The 23,107-nt window shown below is 35.5% G+C and overlaps 1 protein-coding gene across 10 annotated transcripts in view; it reads left to right on the forward strand.

Moving 5' to 3' along the window:
• Nucleotides 1-23,107, forward strand: part of SCAF8 (SR-related CTD associated factor 8) — a 284,935-nt gene that overhangs the window by 15,251 nt on the left and 246,577 nt on the right. For all 10 annotated transcript variants that reach the window (XR_011974667.1, XR_011974666.1, XM_072643758.1 and 7 more), the window contains one exon: nucleotides 21,913-21,996. Coding sequence is in view for 8 of the 10 variants with exons in the window: in XM_072643758.1 (XP_072499859.1) it covers nucleotides 21,913-21,996 (84 nt within the window). In the remaining 2 variants the exon portion in view is untranslated. The remainder of the gene's footprint in view (nucleotides 1-21,912; nucleotides 21,997-23,107) is intronic.

Genomic DNA, 23,107 nt, shown 5'->3' on the forward strand with positions numbered 1-23,107 from the left:
TATGGACGCAATTTGAAAATGCTTATTAATGCAGAGGGGGAAAATGTTTTTAATGTTGAAAATTTTGAGAATTTTTTTCTAAATGGGAGAAGAAAATTGTCTTTAAGATAGTGTGACATTTCTAAAGCTTGCTGGAATATGGTTAACAGATCTCCTTAAAGATTAAAGAAAAAAATTCAATTTCTGACAATATTCAGGGATAAAAAATTGAAGTGGTCCATGTAAAAGAGAACTAGCTAGTTGAGGAGCCTAAGGAGACCTAACTTTAACCCCTGCCTCTTATATTTAATAGCTCTGTGACCCTGAACAAGTCACTTAATCTCTTAGTGCTCTAGGCAATTCTCTAAGACTTAAGTTGCAGAAAAGGTGCCTATTTGCATTAAAAGTAGGAGGTCTCATCCTAAGTTCTCTATACATAGGAAGTATCAGGCCCAGGCTTTACCTTCATGAAAGGAAAAATAAGTTTGCATTTCCTATCATGTTGGAAATACATTTTTTCCCCTAATTTTCTATTTTTAGAATTTTACTACTGTAAATTGTTTTCTTAATTAGACTTCTAGGATATGTAGTGCTCATCATGAAATTTGACAGTTATATCAAAATATGTAGTTTTAAGTGCAGTTTTTCTTGTATCCTTATATTTTATTTTAGTATTATACAATTGGATGCTTTTTAAAATTTGAAAAAAAAAACCTGCTTAGTAACTTTAGAGACTGTTTGACCACATTGCCTAAATGTGAAGACTGGATAGTAAAACCTAACTACGTAGATTTATTGGGGAAGTGTAATGGAGAATTGAGCAATGGGGGGGGGGGGGGAGTATCCTTAAATAGCGAAAAGACTACATTTACAGATGTTTTTAGAGAAATGCAGTTTCAAACTAAGTAGTGTTAATTCAGAAAGTTATTACTTTAATAACTAGAAGGGAATGGTTTGTAGTTGAAATGTCAAAGCACCAGACTAAAGAGTTCTAACGTCTCTCATTCTTTTTTATATTGCAATTACATTCCTTAAAATATATTCATTGTTGCTTCTTAGAGGCTTAAAAACAGTTACCTTAAATAGGTAAATAGTCCTCTATATTTTTACATTATTGGTTTTCTTAGCAAAAAATTTTTAATAGTTAACTCTAAGGTTAATCAAACCAGTTAGACTAGTTACCTTTTCCTAATTATGACAAATTTTCAATTTGTGTAGTCAGTCGGAATAAATAAGCTTTGACTATCATAAGATTATAGTTGTTGCTTAAGATCCAGTGATTGCTTTTGGTAAGGATTATAAACATTTTAAGAAGTTATTTTCAATATAACTTTTTAAATAGGTATGCCTTTGTTTTGGAGTACTTAAGAATCCCAAAGAAATCCTTAAATCTTAGTTGTTTACTTTCCACTCAATCCTAATATTCTTGATCCTCCTTTCTTAAATGGCAACCTACTAATTTACCCAAATCTTTTATGGTGATACCTTTTAAGCCTCCTTTGTTGAAGGACAGAACCATGAAAGATAAAAACTATTTGTTAAATCTGCTTAGTCTAAAGTATTGGTTCTCAAAGTCTAGTTCAGGAATGAGACCCTTTTAAGAAGTCGATAAGGTCTAAACTGTTTTCATAATAATGTTAAGACTTTTAAATTTGCACTCACTAGTAAAAAAATCAAGCTTTCTTAGGCAGATTATTGGAATAATTACAGGTTAACTATTTGTATAATAAATTCCTAAAGATTTTCCAAATTTTTTTGGTGTCTGAAAATTTTGTTGGGTAGTACTTAAAATGAATGTTCCATCAACTAAGATTTAGGGCAGGGTTATTTGTATTTATTATGAAATTTGTTTTTGTAATGGTTAAAAATCAGGGTGTGTGTCTGTAAATATGGATAGGTTACAGTAAAAAGATATGCTAAATCTAGAGCAAGTCAAGAGAGTAAAATTGAAGTTTTACTTCCTATTCAACTTAAATTTTCTTTGGCATAAGAGCTTTGCAGCTATTACTTGATTCATTGCTGTTTCTGAAAAAGCACTCTCACTTATTTAACCAACAGTAATTCCTGTAGCACCCTATGTTTCAGTATGTAAATCTGGGAAGCAACAGAGCAGGACTTTGGTGTTGTTTATCTTTTTCTGAGGTCAGCCTACTAACTTTTGCTTACTCTTTAGTACCTCCCTTTCAAGCCATCATAAGCTTCTACTACTCCTCTGTGCTTTCTGTGAAGACCCCTCAGCCAGGAGGTTTTTCTCTTAATTTCTTTTGGAAATTATTAAGATGCTTTTCTGTGTCCTTTATTGGATGAATATAAGAACTTAATTATGGTCATTCATTTATATTTTTATTTTATCATAATTATAATTATACATGTATAATTATGTGTGCATATGTGTGTGTATATGCAGCCCATTTATCTGGGTATATTTCCAAATTAAAATTTAAAAATTGTAAGTTCAGTATTCTTAGGATTTAATAATAATTTTAAAGTTTTCCAAATTATTTCAACATATTGTGTTAAATTTTTTAAAAAGGAAGCAGACTATATAACATGTTGCTAAGCAGATTAAAATTTTGCCACTTACATAAAATATGAATCCAATCCAATACACATTTATTAAGCACCTACTATGAGTCAGGCACTATGTGCCTCACCATGAACCATCTGTAGCTACTAATTAACTGTAATGCCAAAATTGTGGTAGGTCTAATAAAAGCCCATTTTGGAGTTTTTATTAGAATCCAGAGAATCTATTAAGAGATGCCTTGGTTTATATAATTTATATGATTAATTTTTGATTGTTGTAAGCTCTTCTCATTTTGGCCATTTTGCCTCTGAGTTAAGGGGAAGAGGAAGGAAAAATGTGAGTCAGGTCTGTAAATTTTGATATTCTCATCTTTTATAAAATTTTTATTATTGAGGAAAACAATTGTAGTATCACAGATTTCACACTTAAAAGGGACTTCAGAGAGTCCAATTCCCATATTTGACAGTTTAGGAAACTGAGACCCAAATGGTCCTTCCCAAAGTCATACAGGTTGTAAATAGCAGATCTGAGACTTGAACCCATATATGTAAATTATTTTTACTAACCTAACTGTCTGGCAACCTTTATTTCCTCCTAAAAACAGCAAAGGGTTAGGGTTAGACACTTGAAGCAAACATGAGAGCAGTAAGAAGCCATAGCCAATAGTTATATAAGGTGATAATAGAAAAGCACCACAATGTGTGACCACTATATTGTGGGTGAACACCACTAACCATTTCAGTAGTTCCTGAATTATATTGTAGTATAACATTTAATTATATGGCTCCCCAGTAAATTAGGTCCAGTGTATTGTGTGTTGAAGTTTACATATCCTCTTAGTGAATTATATAATTCATTTTAGGAAAATTGCCATCAAAAGTGGTTAGTTTGGGTGGGTTTTTTTTTTTCAGTTCTTAAAAGGGATAGGTTTCAGTTATTTGGAAAATTCCCAGAATATTATAGTTCCTGGATAATGTTGGATAAATAGAAATGTTATAAGTATATTGTTAAGGGACAGTTTGAAATCCACCATCTTCTCAGTAGTAAATAAAGTAGAAAACAATTTAGTCTAAGCTGTGACTTTCCTTCTGTTAAAATATAATGTATCACTTCCCTCTTTCCCCTCTTCTGCCTTTCTGCTCTGTTGTCTCCACACATACCCCCAGCATAATCTTACAATCTAAACTCTTGAAATTTGTGAAATATTGATTTATATGTATTTTTTTCCCCACGATGAAAATAGTACTTCTTAGTTCAGTCCATAGGAAGGTTTCCCTAGCTTGGAGAGTTATATCTGAGGGCTTTTTAGTCACATTGAGCAGATGGTATAAATCCATGCCCATGTTTTAGAAGTATGAGAATGGTAGTGAGGTTTTGGGAGAGAACATAGTTTTTGAAGGATAGGTTACTTTGATTATCAGTACTTTGACTTAATTTATTTCTTCTTAATCCAAATCCAGTGTCCTTACCTCAGGGGAAGAAACATTTTGCCTTTTCAAAGCTAACCAATGCTATACTTGTATCCTAGATTCTATGTTTTTCTATTTCTTCTATGTATTAGCTTCATTACTTATTTTTTCTCATGAATCTTTATTCTGTCTTTTTTTTTTTTTCCTTTAAAACTGGGTCTCTCATCTTCCCAGAATGGAAGTACAGTGGCTCCTCCCTAACCTGAAACTACTATTGATCATCATGAGGGAACTTTGACCTCCATTTCTAACCTGGCCTGACCCCTCCTTAGGCAACCTAGTGACCCCAACTCCTGATGCTGAATTTAGTGTGGACACCCTCTTGGCTGTCCAAGAGATCCTCTGGCCTCAATCTCCGTGGTATCAGGGATCATATTTTTTCCACTGGCTCCTTTATTTTTGCCTATAAACACATATAAAAGAATGTTTCCTGAAGTGCTATTCTTGAAGTTCTGTCCTTTAATTATTTTTCCTTCCTCTAGCAGATATTTTGCTGTAGTCTACTTATTTCCCCTTCTTTTTGTACCCTTGTATCCTTATTCTCTCAAAGACCTAATCTTCCAAGTGTAATGACTCTTTTCAGTCTTCATTTGCCTGACCTCTGGGCTTTGATGCTGATGAATTTCTCTTCTTTGAAACTTTCTCTTCTTGAGACTTTTTTACATTGAACCCTCCTGGTTCTGTGATAAGGTAGATGGGGTAGTAGATAGAGAACTGGATCTAGAGACAGGGTGATTTGAATTTAAATGTGGCCTCACATGCTTCCTAGCTGCATGACCTTGGGCAAGTCACTTAACTTCTGTTTGCCTCAGTTTTCTCAACTGTAAAATGGGGATAATAATAACACCTCTCAGAGTCATGAAGACAAAATGAAATAATGTTTATAAAGTGCTTTGTAAACCGTAAGCACTATATGAATGCTTACTATTGATGTGCTTTCCTGTTTTTTGTTTTTTGTTTTTAACCTTTCTGTTGAATCTTTTATACTGTTCCTTTGACTTCTCTATCCTGGAGTTTTTCAGAGTTCTTGACTTTGTTAAACACTCTCTTCCTTGTTGAATTCATTGTTGTAAGGCTTGAACTTTGTCTATTAATAACCTGGAGTCCACTATATTTGTTTTTAATATTTTGATCTTTGTATTTCAATATACTATACTTGGTTTCCTTTGTAATCCTATGTATTATGTGTATTTAAAAAGAAAATTCTGAGAAATGATCCAGAAGCTTCACCAGAGTGCTAAATGAGTTCATGATACAAAAAATTGACTTTTCAGTGTCTCCTCAGGTTTTTGTTGCAAGCCTCAGACTCACCTTTTTAACTGCTTGCCAGAAATCTGTACCTGAATTACTCAGTGGGCCTTCAAATTCAGTGTCACAAACCAAACTTAGGAAACTGAGGTTTTCATAGGTTCTGTAGTTGGAAGGGAACTTAGAGGTTGTCTTATCTAACTTTCCTTCATTTTACAGATGAGGAAACTGAAGCCTGGGGAGGTATCTTATTCAAAGTAACATTTGTCCAAAGTAACTAGTCAATAAACATTTATTAAGTGTTTACTATATGACAGACACTGTGGTAATGGAGGAGAAAAAAATGTAATCTCAAAGTAAAGGGCCCTGGAAAAGGTAGGAACTGAGAGTGGCCTTCTCCAGGAGGTAGGATTTGTCCAGATTTGTCTTGAAAGAAGTCAAGTCATCATATAAAGTCATCATAGTTGAATATAGACTATATAGTGGGGAATAAAGTGAAAGAATACTGGAAAGGTTGTAAGGGGCTAGACTGTGAAGAGCTTTAAATGCGAAATAGGATTTTATATTTGATCCTTGAGTTGATCCAGAGTGCCTCTGGGAATTCATGGAAAAGAGAGAGATCTGACATGGTCAGATGTATGCTGTATGAAAATCTCTTTTGTTGAGCTGTCTCTAAAATTTAGATTTGGTAATCCAGAAAAACTATGGTATTTCAAGGACTTGATTTTCTTGGAACACTTTTAGCCTTTTAGACATACACTCTCTCCTTGTTAGTTACCCCATCCTGTTCCTTTTTCCATTTCAAAACTAACCAACACCTCTGTCTGTATCTTAAGATTCTATATTTTCTCTCTCATCTGTATATTTGCTTCATCACTTATTTTGTCTTGTACATATTTAATATCTGAAATCTTCTGAGCTGGAAATGTTTAGCTTCCTAATCTCATCTGACATCAGGCATGAGAAACCTGTCATATTTGCCTTATAGATGATCCCTTTCCCTGTAAAACCCCTAAATAGGATAGCCCAGATATACAGCAGCTAAGAAGGAGAAGTAACCCAAACCCTGCATAGATTGGATATCAGGAGAATGAATGTTCATTATTTCCTTTCTTCCTTCTGCTATGACCTAAAGATAATTTCACTTGAAGGAAGCCTCACACCTTTCCATTGGTTGAGTGCATTCTGCTTCCTGTGGAGATTTTGTTGTACCCTTGTTTCTCCATATCTGATTTGGATGTATTCTTTGCCCATCTTCCCCTAATTGGCTAGTTAAGATACTAACCTTTTATGAGGTGGCCCCAAAGGCCTAATGCAAACAGGAGCATAAGGAGAAGGATATACATAGATTATTAAAGCTTAAAACTGCAGTAAGACTTTTGGGACACCCTGTATACTGCAAGGTAGAAAGGCTTATTGCTTTTTAGCATTTATTGACTGGCCTACCTCTTTTAGAGAAACTTTTTTTAGGAAACCCCAAAAGCAACTTTAATAGTTTGGGATAGCTAGTTTTATAACTCCAAATCCATTGTGGTTTTTTTGCTGTATTATGTTATCTCATTTTCTCAAACTTTTTCTCTTGACTTTTTTTTTTAGTTAGTGGCAAAAGCATTGTCCCTATCACGTCAAAAGTTTTGTCCCATCTTGAGCTCTTTTCCTTTGCCCCAGGTATATATTTAATTCCATATAATTTCTTTTGTATCTGTCCCCTCCTCCATATTGCTTTTGCCACTCCCCTACTTTAGGCCCAGGCTCTTATTACTTCTACATAGATTGTTCTGTCTCATAACTTGTCTGCTCCTGAATCCATGCTACTCATGTTATCCAATTCTTTCTACAGCACAGCTTGAATTATTTCATCCTCCCACTAAAAAACATTTACTTTCCATCACCTAAATTTAAATGATTTTACCTGACTTACCTTTCAAGATTTGTCCTTAACTTACATTTCTAGCCTTCTCTTTCACTATTTTTCTCTTAAAACACTTCTCCAACTAAATTAGGTGGAATTTTTTTTGTCCCCCAGATGTCTTTTTTTCTTCTTTTAACCTTGATCCTAATTCTCTATATATTAATGTTTATGTGTGTGTGTGTAAAATACACTTTTTGCGTGTCACTTTCAAAGATTTATCTAGAGCAACATTACAAAAATATGAATTTATAAAGAATCTCAAGGTAGCTAATTGGAACAGTGCTTAGAGCACTCAGCCTGGAATCAGAAAAATGCATCTTCCAGAATTCAAGTCCAGTCTCAGACACTTACTAGCAGTATGACCCTGAGCAAGTCACTTAACTCTGTTTACTTCAGTTTCCTCATCTGTAAGATGAGCTGGAGAAGGAAATGGGAAACCACTCCAGTATCTTTTGCCAAAGAAAACTCCAAATAGGGTCACAGAGAGTCAGTCATGACTAAAATGACTCAACAACAACAAAAGAGTCTTGTTTGCTTTATGAATTTTTTTAAAAATTTATTTTTTAATTTTTTTTATATAATCTTTATTTCCCAGTATATACTATATTTCTCTTACCTCTCCACCCATCTCGTTAACCATGTCTAAAATTTTATTCAATGTTTCACACATATAGTTTCCCATCTTTTCAGTGAGGATGAGGAAGTACATTTTTATATCCCTTCTTTGGAGTGAAACTTTGTCACTATAATTTGAGAGCATTCAGTTTTGTTGTGATCATTATACATTTCATTTTCCTGGTTCTGCTTACTTCACTTTGCATAAGTTATATAAGTTCCTATCCCTCTTTGTATTTTTTATTCAGTTTATTTTTTAAAAAAATTAATGCGTTTTATTTTACATTACAAACATTTACTGATTACTCACACTTTATGAGAGGTCTCTTGTAACAAAGTAAAACTAATAATTATTTCATCTGAGAGTTCATGCAGCATTTTGACTCTATAATACCCTTTCACCTCTCTAGTAAAAAAAGGTAGAAATTCATTTTCTTTCCCTTCTATTGCCATTGAAAAATTTCTTGTAGCATATGACTCATTGTCCATATAGGAAATGCATATACACATATATAAACACACACAGATGTATGTGTATGTGGTATATGAATATATCTACACATATATCTACACATATGCATATGTGTGTATATTTGCACCATAATTCTATTTTGCTGCTGAATTGGACAGCACATTTTATCATTGGTCCTCTGTAATCAAGCATGGTCATCATACTGTTCATAGTAATTAACTTTCAAGTTGTTTGTTTTTACGGTGTTGTTGGTTCTTCTACTCACGTCATTCTTTTTATTTTTATAAAAGTCTTCAAAATTGTTCACTTTTATAATATGGATATTATAGTATAAATTGTTCTGATTCTGCTTACTTTGTACTTTATCAGTGTATGTAAGTCTATGTCTTTTTTAAAAGTACCTGTTTCTTATTTCTTACAGCACAATAGTACTCCATTACAAATATTAAAATAATCACAAGTTATTCAGCCTTTCCTTAGTTGTTAGATATTCTCTTAGTTTTGAGGGTTTTTTATCACCACAAAAAGAGCTGTTATAAATATTTTTGTACATAAAGGACCTTTATGCTCTTTTCTTTATTCTGGATATAGACCTACTAGTAGTATAGTATAATTTCAAATTGTTTTCTAGGCTGTCTACAAATAGAAGACAAATAATACATGACCAGACAAAGAATAAAGAGTATTATAAAATGGATAATTTTGATTATATAAAATGAAAAGATTTTTTGTACAAACAAATATTAATAAAAGATTAAAAAGAGAAGCAATTAACTGAGGAAAAAACCTTTGCAGTAAGTTTTTCTGAGATCTCATTTCCAAGATATATGTAGAACTGATTCAGATTTGTAAGAAAAAGAACCATTTCCCAATTGATAAATGGTCTAGTGAAATATATGGATGGTTCTTAGAACTCATATTATTTATAGTGTTAATGGCTGCTAAGGGATCCTCTAAACTTGTCTTTTAAATTGCCATGTTTTCCAGAAACATTGGACCCAAAGCATGCAGGAGGCCTCAGATGTGTCAAATACAAAGCCCTGCCCCCAGATGACATAATTTGATATTTGCACCCAATGCCGTGTGTCCTTGGGAAGCAAGATAGGCACTAGCCAGTCTGTGTCAGGCTGGGAAAATGCTTGTAATGCTTTTGTACAGCTTGTACCTTTGCAGATATGTGGAGGATCCTCCTATCTTCATAGTCTAGCACAAGGGTAGGGAACCTACAGCCTCAAGGCCACATGTGACCCTTGGGTCCTCACATGCAGCCCTTTGACTTTGTGATTTGTTCTGTGAAGTTTGGATTCAAAGGGCTACATGTGAGGACCCAAGGGTCACATGTGGTCTGGATGCCTCAGTTTCCCCATCCCTGGCAAAGCAGTTCCCAGGGGAAAAGAATTCACTTTTTGCCATCTTCTTGCTCTTCCTCTTCGGGAGTGGTTTTGTCCTTTCCCCCACCTTTATTGTACCTGTCCCTTCCTGTTTTCTCTTTTTGTTGTAAAACATACATACATACATCACAAATATGTAAATCTCTGTTAGAACTATGAACTCTTTGGGTTCCATATGCATGTTTATTTCTCTTGTAATTAACTTGGTTTTCATGTAAGTCTCAAGATGTTGTGATTGCTTGTTGATGGTACCTAATATGAAAAGAAATGCCCCTGTTCACTGTTAGAGAAATGCAAATGAAAGTCATTCTGAGAGTTCACGTCATATCCCTCCTCTTGGCAAGGATGATAAAAAGAGGAAAATTATAAATGTTGAAAAGGCTGTGGGAAAGTGGACACATTGATCACTATTGATGGATCTATAAATTGGTACAGCTGTTTGTGAAAGCAATCCAGAATTATACACCAAAAAGTTCATTGTTTCTTACATTGCCTGCTTCTGTACTTTCGTTCATTCTAAGTCTTGCCATTCTGTTTTTTGAGTCTGAGTTCAGATTGTTGTTTACTGTATGAAGCCATTTCAACCAATCAGAAGTAATTTGTTATCCCTCTGAACTACCATTTTTACCTCTCATTGTTTTTTCATATTTCACCTTGTGTTATACTTATTTGTATTATAACATAACTCTTGGACTGTATTGTTGGTTCCTTGGTGGAAGCATCATTTCTTATTTATTTATATTCTCCACAGCACCTATAGTTTCCATATAGTAGGTACTCTGTAAATAATGATTGTAATTGTTTTCTGTCTCCCCAACTAGACAGAAGATGCCTTTATTGTATTAATTACTCAGTATATAATAGGATTTTTGTGAAAATGATTGGAATTTCTATTCAAATAGAAATGAAATTTATGAACCAAATAGAATTTGTGAAACTAAAAATTGCAGCCCTATCACAGTTACTAGTTTTATTACTGGTAATCCCTTTTGATCACTGGGATATGCAGTGTGGTATACTGGAAAGTTTTTGATTTAGAGTCAGAAGACTTGGGTACAAATCCTGCATACTCTACCTTGGTGCCTTGGATAAGACCCTTAATCCCTCCGACCTCAGGTTCTCATCTATAAAATGAATGAAGTGGACTAAATGAGCTCTAAAGTGCCTTTTAGCTATGCTATGAAATTATTTTTGATGTAATATAGTGTTTTCCTTAAGTATATTTCTTTTATAGGTTTTATTTTTCTCCAATGCATATGAATTTCTTGAAGTTTCTGTTTCTTTTAATTTTGGAGAGATACCGAACATTTAGGTTGAGGACATTATTAAAAGTTCATTTGGTTTACAGTCCTATTGATGGGGACTAAGTTTAAAATTCAGACTCAAAAGGAATTTAAGTAACTTGGAACATTCTGAGTCTTATATGCACTTTTTAAAACAATTGAATCTGTGATTTTATTGATAGAGAGAATATCCAATAAAGATACTTCTCCATCAAAGCAGTTTTGCAACTGCTCTGCCAACTACAGTTTTAGGCAGTTACTTGGATTTTTGAAAAGATTGAATTAACTTGCCACGGGACATAAAAGTAGAAAATGATAGAGATGGAATTTGAACCTAGGTTTGTTTTTTTTTAATTTCAAGGCTGGTTTTCTGCTACTCTGTTGCCTATGTAAAAGATACTGTATAAACAGATTTTTGATTGATAAATCTAAGCGTTTATAGGTTGTATGTTTTGGGGCGAGTTTTTGTTTTGGCTTTAAATTTTGCTTATTTTGGTTGCTATTATATTTAGTTGTCCACTAGGGCTCCTCTGACACTATGTCATTCTATAGTACAGTGGATTTGCTGACAGGGACTTTTCTTGATTCAGAAATGTTTGGGGAAGATTTAAGGATTCACAGCAACATCTTTTTTTTTTATTTAACTTTTAACATTTATTTTAACAAAGTTTTGGGTTACAAATTTTCTCCCCTTTTATCCCCTCCCCCCCGCAAACCCAAGCATTGTAATTGCCCCTGTGACCAATCTGCTCTCTCTTCTATCCTCCCTCTCTGCCCTTGTCTCCGTCTTCTCTTTTGTCCTGTAGGGCCAGATAGCTTTCTTTACCCCTTAACCTGTATTTCTTATTTCCTAGTGGTAAGAACATTACAGTTGATCCTAACACTTTGAGTTCCAACTTCTTTAGCTCCCTCCCTCTCCACCCCTTCCCTTTGGAGGACAAGCAATTCAATATAGGCCAAATCTGTGTAGTTTTGCAAATGATTTCCATACTAGTTGTGTTGTATAGGACTAACTATATTTCCCTCCATCCTATCCTGTACCCCATTACTTCTATTCTCTTATGATCCTTTCCCTCCCCATGAGTGTCGACCTCGGATTGCATTCTCCTCCCCATGCCCTCCCCTCTATCCTCCCCCCTACCCTGCTTGTGCCCTTGTCCCCCACTCTTCTGTATTGTGAGATAGATTTTCCTATCAAAATGAGTGTGCATTTTGTTCTTTCCTTTAGTGGAATGTGATCAGAGTTGACCTTATGATTTTCTCTCGCCTCCCCTCTTTATCCCTCCACTAATAAGTCTTTGCTTGCCTCTTTTATGAGAGATAATTTGCCCCATTCAGTTTCTCCTTTTCTCCTCCCAATATTTCTCTCTCACTGCTTGATTTCATTTTTTTTTTTTAAGATATGATCCCATCCTCTTCAATTCACTCTGTGCACTCGGTCTCTATGTATGTGTGCGTGTGTGCATGTGTGTGTATGTACTCCCACCCAGTACCCAGATACTGAAATGTTTCAAGAGTTACAAATATTGTCTTTCCATGTAGGAATGTAAACAGTTCAACTTAATAAGTCCCTTATGACTTCTCTTTGCTGTTCACCTTTTCATGGTTCTCTTCATTCTTGTGTTTGAAAGTCAAATTTTCTTTTCAGCTCTGGTCTTTTCATCAAGAAAACCTGAAAATCCTCGATTTCATTGAAAGACCATTTTTTCTCCTGAAGTATTATACTCAGTTTTGCTGGGTAGGTGATTCTTGGTTTTAGTCCTAGTTCCTTTGACTTCTGGAATATCCTATTCCATTCCCTTCGATCCCTTAATGTAGAGGGTGCTAGAACTTGTGTTATCCTCATTGTATTTCCACAATACTTGAGTTGTTTCTTTCTAGCTGCTTGCAATATTTTCTCTTTCACCTGGGAATTCTGGAATTTGGCCACAATGTTATTAGGAGTTTCTCTTTTTGGATCTTTTTCATGCGGTGTTCTGCGGATTCCTTGAATATTTATTTTGCCCTCTGGTTCTAGAATCTCAGGGCAGTTTTCCTTGATAATTTCATGGAAGATGATGTCTAGGCTCTTCTTTTGATCATGGTTTTCAGGTAGTCCCAGAATTTTTACATTTCTCCTGATTCTATTTTCCAGGTCAGTTGTTTTTGCAATAAGATATTTCACATTATCTTCCATTTTTCGAATCTTCACCCTATGTTCTGTGATATCTGTCTTTCTCATAAAGTCCTTAGCGTCCATCTGTGCCATTCCAGTTTTGAAAGATCTGTTTTCTTCAGTGAGCTTTTGAATCTCCTTTTCCATTTGGCTAATTCTGCTTTTGAAAGCATTCTTCTCCTCATTGGCCTTTTGAACCTCTTTTGCCAATTGAGTTAGGCTAGTTTTCAAGGTATTAATTTCTTCAACATTTTTTTGGTTCTCCTTTAGCAGGGAGCTGATCTGCTTTTCATGCTTCTCTTTCATCCCTCTCATTTCTCTTCCCAGTTTTTCCTCCACCTCTCTAACTTGATTTTCAAAATTCTTTTTGAGCTCTTCCATGGCCTGAGCCCATTGGGTGGGCTGGGGCACAGAATCCTTGATTTCTGTGTCTTTGCCTGATGGTAAGCATTGTTCTTCCTCATCAGAAAGGAAGGGAGGAAGTGTCTTTTCTCCGAGAAAGTACCCTTCAATAGTTTTATTTCTTTTCCCTTTTCTGGCCATTCTCCCCAGTCAGTGGCTTGACCTCTGAATATTCTCCTCACACCCACCTCGCCTCCTGGTCCTCCCAGCCAGCGTTTGGGGACTGGGATTCAAATGCTGCTTCCTGCCTTAGGGCTTTTGGTGGGGGCAGGGCTGCTATTCAGTGTGAGAATTAGGTTCAGATGGTCAGGTCGGGGCAGGGCCGCCTCTCTGGCTCAGTTCCCTCAGGGGGTTTATGCACAGACCTTCCACAGTGGATCCAGGCTACCGCCCGCTTGGGGAGCCCCTGTCTGCAGCCGCCTCTCAGCTTCTACCTGGGGGGGGGGGCCGAATCATGGGGGCACCCCACTCCCCTCTCGACCCGCCAAAGACACTCTCTCACCGACCCCCGTCACCTGCGGGTGGAGGGACCCGCGTGGCCGCTGGAGATCCCGTCCCGTAGCCCGCTTGGATCTTTTCCTCATGGTGCCGCAGCCGCTGCAGGGCTGCCCTCTGCTCCCAGTCCCGGCGCCCAGTCCGCAGCGCGAAGGACCCCCCGCGAGAGGTTTGCAGGTCTCTCCGGAACAGAAATCTCCCTCGCTCCAATATTCCGTGGCCTCTGGGTGCAGAATTCACCGTGAGTTGGTCCCCTCTAGCCGTTCTGTGGGTTGTGGGTTCGGAGCTATGTGTATGTGCGTCTTTCTACTCCGCCATCTTGAGCAACATCTTTTTAGCTGTTAATTATTCCAGAGTCCTTTTCTCAAATGGGCCTACTCAGGAATTTTGAATTGGTCTTAGGACAAAAAATTCATAATCCATTAATTTGTATTTGGTTTTCCTGGAAAAGTCTGAGTTATCACATGTTTTTTAAAGAAATACGTTGAACTTGTAGCCTACTGAAACCTCTGGATTTTTGTGTTTCTGTGTGTATGTGTAAATATGTATGTAGCAAACTGCTCTTTAGCTAAGATTTTTCCCACCTTATCCCCTGAAATTGAAATTTTGGACCTATGTCACACTTCTACATTTAGCTATATTAAATTTCATCTTAAGAGATTTAGTTTAACATGCTAGCCTTTTAAGGTCCTGACTGTCACCCAAAATGTTAGCTAAACCTTTAACTTTGTGTTGTCTGTAAATTTAGCAATCTTACTATCTATAGATAAGAATGTTAAATAGCACAAATCTGTGGAGACCTTCTGAAAAGTTTTTTTCCAGGTTGACCTTATCTTCTCTTGGCATCTGGCCATTCAACCTGTTATACGAATCCACCTAACTGTCCTGTTGTCTTAACTTACCCTGCTTTATCTTGTTCATAAGAAAGACTTTTGAGAAACTTTTTCAAATTCTCTTCTAAAATCAGTTACAGTTATAGTAGTTCATTGGTTTACCAGTGTGGTAGTCCTTTCAATAAAGGAAGTGAGCTTAGTCTGGCTTGGTCTGTTATTTATGAAGCTGTGTTAATCTCTGTATTCACAACATTCTTTGGCAGAAGTGTAATAATGCATTCTAGAATGTTGTTGAAATCTAAACTCACTGGTCTGTAGTTTTTAGACTCCTTTCTTTTCCCTTTTATTGAACCTCAAACATTTGTACTCAAGTTTTCTGGGGTTTTTTGGAGTTTTTCAAAGATTGCTATCAATGACCCAAGAGTCACATTCACCAGTTCTTAACTGTACCTTGGAATGAACGTGGTTCATCTTCTCACATAATTCTTACCTTACCTGATGACTTGAGTTCATCAGGGGCAGTCTGGTGTGTACTTTTCTCCTGTGCATTCTCTGTGCTTTTTTTTTTTTTTTTTATAACATTTGTTCATGAATAAATCATTCATTCCCAGTGTGGTTTTTTTTTTTAAAAAGAAATTAAGCAATTAACCAAAACCAACAAACTCATGAGCCACATGTGACCATCTTTCAGCCAACGAACATATATTATGTGCCATATAGAGGCAGTTAGATGGTTCAATGGATAGAATGCTGGGCCTGGAATCAAGAAGACCTGAGCTCAACCTTCAGATGCTCACTATCTTTGTGACCCTGAGCAAGTCACTTAATGTATTTGACTAATCCACTAGAAAAGAAAATGGCAAACCATTCCAGTATATTTGCCAAGAAAACCCCAAAACGAGGTCACAAAGAATGGAACATGACTGAACAACAATAAATGTGTCATATATTAGCTATAGGGGTACAAAGAAAGGCAGAAGCAGCTCCTGCCCTCAAGGAGCTCATGTTCTATAATAGAAGAGACAGTATGCAAATCACTCTATACATAACATTCATACTGTAATTGGAAGGTAGTCTCAGGGAAAAAGCACTTGTGGGGTTGAGGGTGGGAGCAGAGACTTAAGAAAGGCCTGCGGAAAGTGGAATTTGAGCTGTATGTGCAGTATTCCACACCCACTGTCCCCCCCACCTTTGCAGTGAAGAGGAGGTACATTTTTCAACTACAAAGATCATAGAAGTTCCTTGGAATTCTTTGTCTTTGTAATTCCTTGTGTTTTAGTAATATTCAATCATGTTTATATATTAAATTATTGCATCTTTGGACATCTAGGTGCTTTTTTAATGTTTTCTTCTTAGTCTTCTTTCCCATACCACATCCACTTAGTTGCTAAATTTTATTGATTTTTCATTTGTGACATCTTTTGTATTTCTCCTTTCCTTATAGTTCCTGCTAGTTCAGGTCCTTTTTCCTGTACAGAGGCTGTACCCTCTGAATGGAAAGAACTCCTTCCAAAACTTGGGTTTGAGGAGGACAACCCAGCCCAGCCATCTCTTCATTTCCTACTCAGTTGCATGAACCAAGCACCACCTTCCCTCACACTGCCCCCTAACCATACAGCTTCCTTTTGTGTGTTGTCTTCCTTCCTTAAATTATAAGCTTTTTGAAGGCAGTACTGTGGGGACTATCTTTCCTTTTTGCGATTTGTGTTCCCAGGGCATAGCACAGTGCCTGGTACATAGTAAGTACTTAATACATTTTTGTTGACTGACTGCCAGAAGCTTTATTCTAGATTAGTGTTCTTAATGATTTTTTTTGTTTGTTTGTTTCATGGATCCCTTGACCGTCTACTGAAATGGATGAACTTCTTCTTAGAATAATCTTTTTAAATGCATAAAATAAGATACATAGGATTACAGAGAAAGCCAGTCATATTACAGTGACAGAAAATATTTTTCAAAAAACAAGTTCATATACCCAAGAAGAATCCTTGCTGAAGGTCTTTTTATAGTTCATTAAGGTCACCAGTGTGGACCTCTGGCTCATCTATTATATATAACTAGCCTTCCTCCTTTTCTGGTCATACATTTCTTGTAAATTATCTCTTAGGCTACCATTTATTGGATATAAGTTATTATTTGGAATATGCTGCAACTTACGTACCTACCAAGTATCTCTCTACTCTCCACTTTAGGTCACCTGAAGTTTGGGCATGTGTGCTACATAACCCAGAGATTTGAGAGGTGGAGTTGGGTGGGGTGTTGAGAGTTGGGCTGACCTGTGTTTTATTTGGTGAAGGGAACTCTGAAGTCCAGGCAATTTATAGTCTTAATTGCCTGAGGCATTGAGAGATTAAATAATTTCCCTGGATAATACAGCTATTTTATAGCTACCTAAGTGATTTTCCTTGAGAGCCCAAATCTGATACTGTCAGTCCCTTACTCAATAAATTCTGTTGACTCCCATTACCCCTATGTTGAAGTAAAAATTTCCATGTTTAGCTTTTAAAGCCTTGTGCATCTTGGCCCCAGCCTATCTTTCCAGCTTTATTGGACATTCTCTGCAATTCAGCCAAAATGGCCTTCTCTCTGTGTCTTAGACATAGCACTGCATCTCTAATTTCCATGCATTTGTCCTAGCTCTCCTGCAACCTCATAGAAGCCTTCACTTCTTTCAAGACTAGAAAACCTTTTCTTTTTCCTCCAACCAGTCGTCTTCTCTTTGCCTGACTTACGTGCATACCTATCTTCATAAAATCTTTTGAGATTAATTTATACACATGATGCTATTGTTGATGAAAATGATGGGAGAAGCAGGTTTTTGCAAATAATTTTCTGCAGCAGACTGCCAGATTCATATTTCTAAAGTGTTCATTGGCTCCCCATTTCTGACTGAACCAAGTCTGAACTCTGTTGCCTGGCTTTAAGGTGCTTGTGATCTAGCTCTGACCTCCCTTCCCAGTCCATTTTCCCACATAATCTCTGTGCCCTAACCCTCCTGATTAACTTATTCTTCCCTCATTGTCATGGATGTGCTTGCCTCTCTAATACAGTATTAGCTGAAATTTACATCTGTAGTTTGCATCGATTGCTTAGGCTTCACCTGAGAATGTTTTTCATGACAGTTTAACAATCCACAAGATGATGGAAATAACACTACAGAATTGGATCTTATAGTCCCCAGAACCATAAATTGGATTTTTCCACTCATTTGTAAATATTGAAATGATTGTTTTGTAATTATTTGTGCTTATCTCTCTACTAGGCTTTTAACATTTTATACAACAAAGTGCAGTGCTTATAATGTTTTTTAAAAGTAGGTAATCTTATTTACAAAAATAGTATAGATGATATTTATCTATCCCACTTATAACATTTGCTAACTGCTCATTCTTGAATTTGTGGATAGTTAATTTCTCTCTATATTGTACAGTTTGAATTTAGTTCAGTTGTTGCTTTTTTTAGTATGTTTTGAATAATAGAAAAGATGGGCACATGGCCTTTTGAATTTCTATGAATTTTAATGCTTCGGGAATTGCATTATTCTAGACTTTATCATTGCATTAACATGCTTCACATCCTCTAAAGTGACTTCTCAAGCTTTTTTTCATTTGTCTGAAGTCATAAGATAATTTTTGTACAAATCAAGATCTGGGATATTGAGCTTCCTTTAGAGTGGTTGGGTTACTGTTTTTAAAATCTTAGCATCTTTATCATCTATTTCTTCCAAATCTGCCGTTAAAAAAATTGTGTTTGATAGTCTGTTTCTTCATTACCATGTAATTAACCATAATTTTGGTGTTTATGATATGCATTTATTAAATACCTAATGTGTAGTCAGCACTAAGAGGATACAAATAGAAACCTGAGGCAGTTCCTTCTCTGAAGAAGCTATTTTCTATTTATTGAAATAGATGCTGCATCTCGATTGTTTTTTTAAAGCTTTAATAATAAGAAATTGGGATAGCTACGTAGACACGATGGATAGACTGTTTGTTCTGGATTTAGGAAGACTTGTTGTCCTGGGTTCAAATGTGGCTTTAGAGGCTTACTTGCTTTGTGATCTTGGGCAAGTCACTTTAACCCTGTTTGCCTCAGTTCCTCATTTGTAAAATGAGCTGGGGAGGGGAGGCAAACCACCCCAGTATCTTTGCTAAGAAAACTCCCAAATGGAGTCATGATGAGTCTGAAATGACTTAACAATAAGCAAAAAAAAAGTGAGATTGAGAAGCTGAAGCCTAGAAAACCTGAGTAGCTTATTTAGTGTTATATACTTGCTTAGTTGTTCAATAATATATAAAAGAGACTTGACTAGGATGTCAGGAGTGTTCCTATTTGCTAAAGAGGGTATGGTCTCCCAAGCTCTGGGTTAGAATGTTCACTACTAGCTTTCTTGTGTTTTCTATTAACTTTTATTAAATTTAGAGAATTATATATGAGACTTAATTTCTGATGAATCTTATGAGCTCTTAACATAGAGAGCATGTACACTTGACAAAAAATAAAGCATTTTCTTTTAGTTCTTTATCGTGAATTTTCATATGAAATACATTGATATTTTGTCAAGTATTTTGAGTATAGATAGAAATGAGCCTATTTCACAAAATAAGATATCTTTGAATTCTTTCCCCCTTCATATTTGTTTCTTTATGTATTCTTTTGTGGGCTGCAAACTCTATCTGCATTATTTGTTAAATTCATGAAATTATTTGAAGTAAAATTTAGAACTCCATATTGTTCCTTGAAAATGTACAAAATGCAATAATGTTTTTTATCAAGCCTTTCAGATTTAGATGGCAGCAAAATAATAGGAGATTTGAAAAGTGGCAAAGTGGTTCCAGTTAGATGGGGCAAAATAAGTAGGATTGGGGTTTTTTTTCAATTTTTTGGGAAACAGATGGAAAGATCAAAGTATTCATTAAACCGATATTAAATATTTTCTTATCTAGGATCCTGCATATTAAGACTTAAATGATAGTGGCTCTTTATTCATTAATGCAGATGAAGAATGAAGGTGGGGCTTACTGATAGTGTGCCATCCTTTTTGTGGCCGTTCTGGATAATGAATAACATTTATGTAAACTATTGACTTTTGAATTTCTTGTTTTTTATTTTTCAGTGGGCGAAAAATATAGCTTTCCATGTAGGGCCCATTGAAAGAGAAAGGAAATGCAATTCAAAGTTTGGGGAAGTCTGAACTGTTTTCTTTGACCCCTGGTTTCCCTCATAAACATTAGGAAGTAAGATAACTTGGAATCATTGCTACAGAAAAGGAATATGTTGAACAAAATTATTCATGTGTTTTTAGTTAAACATACACCTTTTTTTGTGTCTGCAAAAGCTGATTTAGTAGTCATGACACTTTAGTATTCCCTGGCAGTGATAAAAGACACTGATTCACTGGTTTTTGTTTTTCAAGGAAAAATAAAATATATTTGAATGTATCCTTCAAGCTTGTGTGTATCGGGAAAGGAGTAAGTAAATCCATTCTAGGTAAGAAGTGAATGCTATGATCCAGGTAGATAGAAATAGACAAAGCAGGAAGGAACTTATAGTCTCCCTCTCTTGTTAAAATCCCAGCAACAAAACCAAAAAAGTTAGTCTTGTTTTGGTAAAGGAATAGAATTTGAGAACATATAAAAAATAACCTTGGAATCCCTTCTGTCCTTTATTGAGGAACAGAGGGATTGACATGACAAAAGTAGCATGTCCAGAAAGTTAACAAGGCTTGCAAATTACAGTCCTTTAGCTCTTTGCATTATATGCTATTGTCAGTGCTCAATAGGCACTTAATGATCAGAAGTCGATTTGTGTCAGAGAGGTATTCATAAGCCCAAAGTCACAGTTAGAAGGTTAGTTAATAATATAGGGCAAGGTGGGTGAGTACCCGAAATCTAAATTAATAAACCAGTCTGGTCAACGATATCTGGAAGAAGCAGATGATTATCGATCTTTATTGTATTTGGAGGACATTGTTTAAACAAATGCCAGCTCTGTTTCTTTACTACCTGTGTAATGTTAGATAAGGCACTGAATTTCTCAGGACCTTAGTTTTCTCATCCATAAAATAAGGGAGTAGATTTGATCATCTCTAAATTCTTCAAGCTTTAAATTTGTGATTGTTCTTCAGGTGAAGACAGAATCTTAAGACAACAGTTCATGTAGGAATTCTGTTCCAAGTATATAGTATAAGTCTGAATGAACAGATAGGTAGCAGTGTTCTAAGTAGGTATGTTTAATTAGTGTCTTGAATGTTAGGCTGGAAAGATCAAAATCCCAAGCTGTAAGTCTGGGGAAACACACAGACTCAGAGGGGCAGTCACAGGAGAGAGAGATCACAAACCTAGGTAAGACAGAAAAGGGACTAGGGTGGTAGGTATAGAAGATCGACAGTAAGAATGACCCTGATCTTAAACCAGTGTCTTTTAGGAAGGTCTGATCATAGGTTGTGCTTAAGTCCCGATCTAGGATCAAATAGTGTGAAGCCCTGACTGCAGACAGTTGAGCTGAGCATTCAGTTTCTAATAGCCATGCTACTGTGTTGTCATTGTGGTTGAGCCCTCTGTTGGATAGCCAAGAAGTTGACTTAGTGAAAGGTAGATAAAATAAGTACCTGCTGAAACACAAAACTCGTAGTCCCTAAATAAATGAATTTTAATGTGTATTTTAGAAGGATTAGATGAAGGTTGTGGTTTGATCAAGTTTTATGTCACTATTCATTTAATTGTCAGCAAATTTGACCATTTTTTCAATATAAGACAAAGGAAATAACACAAAAGAAAATTTATGACCATATTTTTCAGTATAATACAAAGGAAATATTCTGGATGGGGAAATCAGTAAGTGAATTTTGAATATTTGAAAAAGACTACAGCTCAGACTTAAGTTGAATTCTTCATACACATTTTTGGTTAAATTTTTTTTTAGAGGCATTATTTAGGTTTTGGACAATTAAATTCTTTACTACATAAAAAGCCACTCGTGTTTTAGTTGAGGAATTTCTCATAACAGAAGCAACGTTTTAATTTTAAGTAGGTTATTGTTAGTAGAAAGATGTCTGTCATTTTTATAAATTTTATCGCTTTTGCTAAATTAGTCTTGCTTTGTATTTAAAGACATGTTCTTTTTCTTTAGCTCTATTCCCTGAATGACTACAAGCCACCTATTTCCAAGGCTAAAATGACACAGATTACTAAGGCAGCCATCAAAGCTATTAAGGTGAGAAATCAGTAATTTTTCTTAAACTACTGTTGTGTTTTCAAAAGAAAATTAGTCTCTGAAACTTAGAGACATTTTTGTTTTTGGCACATGTACTTCATAGAGAGATATACTACTGGATTTTTATGGTATCTTAGAAATTAGCCTAGGCTTCTGAGAGGTGGTGCCTTATTGATATGAATATAGACTATATTCCTCTGTGATTTCTTTGAAAGAATGTGTTTGTGTTTATGTATGTATGTGTGCAAAAGTGTGTGTGTGTGTGTGTGTGTGTGTGTGTGTGTGTGTGTGTGTGTGTAAAAGTACTCACCAAAGAAATGATAGTGATTTTAGACTGCCCTCAGGTTTCTGCTAGTCAGGTTTGGGGAAAGTACAACTTTATATTCAGACTACTATGATTGTTAAACTTGCTTTTAAATATACCTTTGGCACAGCAAAATTGTGATGAACAGACAAAGAAAAGCTCTAAATTGAAAGTTGAGGGTTGTTGGAATTGGGGTGAACAGAACATAATATTTATATATCAGTAGGTCGATTATGAACATTTGATATTTTTACAATTTTGCATTAGAACAATAATTATCCAAACAATAAATTTTAACATTATTTTCTTTAAGTTAGTTTACATATTCTTAGATATGAGTGGTCTCAAAAGTGCAGGTCTAAGCTATTTTTAAAAAACCAGAGCTTTAAAATTGCACTAAGATTTATGGGACACCATGTATAAGATGCTCCCATTTATCTTGGTTTTTCGGAAAACCAAATAATTAGATTTTTATTTACTTTTTGAATTGAACTTAAAAGAGAGCAAGACAACCAAACAAGCTAGCATCAAGATTGTTGGGTTGTTTTTTTCTAAAAAGCAACTAAATGCTATAGTACAGTGGTATATTGTCATTATAGCTTAAGAGCCCTTATGTTCTGTATTTAAAATGTGGTGGTCATTATTGTTCATAAAGAAGCTCTACTCTGGAAGGAATCTAAATTTTGAATTTACCAAACATTTTCCATAGTTTCAGTGTTAACTATTTTTTTTTATTGTATTTAATTCTTTTAAATTGCAGTTTTTCCTCTCCTTCACAATGAAGGGTTTGGACTAGATGCCCTTATT

Source organism: Notamacropus eugenii, chromosome 2 (genome assembly GCF_028372415.1).
Source record: "Notamacropus eugenii isolate mMacEug1 chromosome 2, mMacEug1.pri_v2, whole genome shotgun sequence".
In the NCBI taxonomy this organism is placed as follows: Eukaryota; Metazoa; Chordata; class Mammalia; order Diprotodontia; family Macropodidae; genus Notamacropus; species Notamacropus eugenii.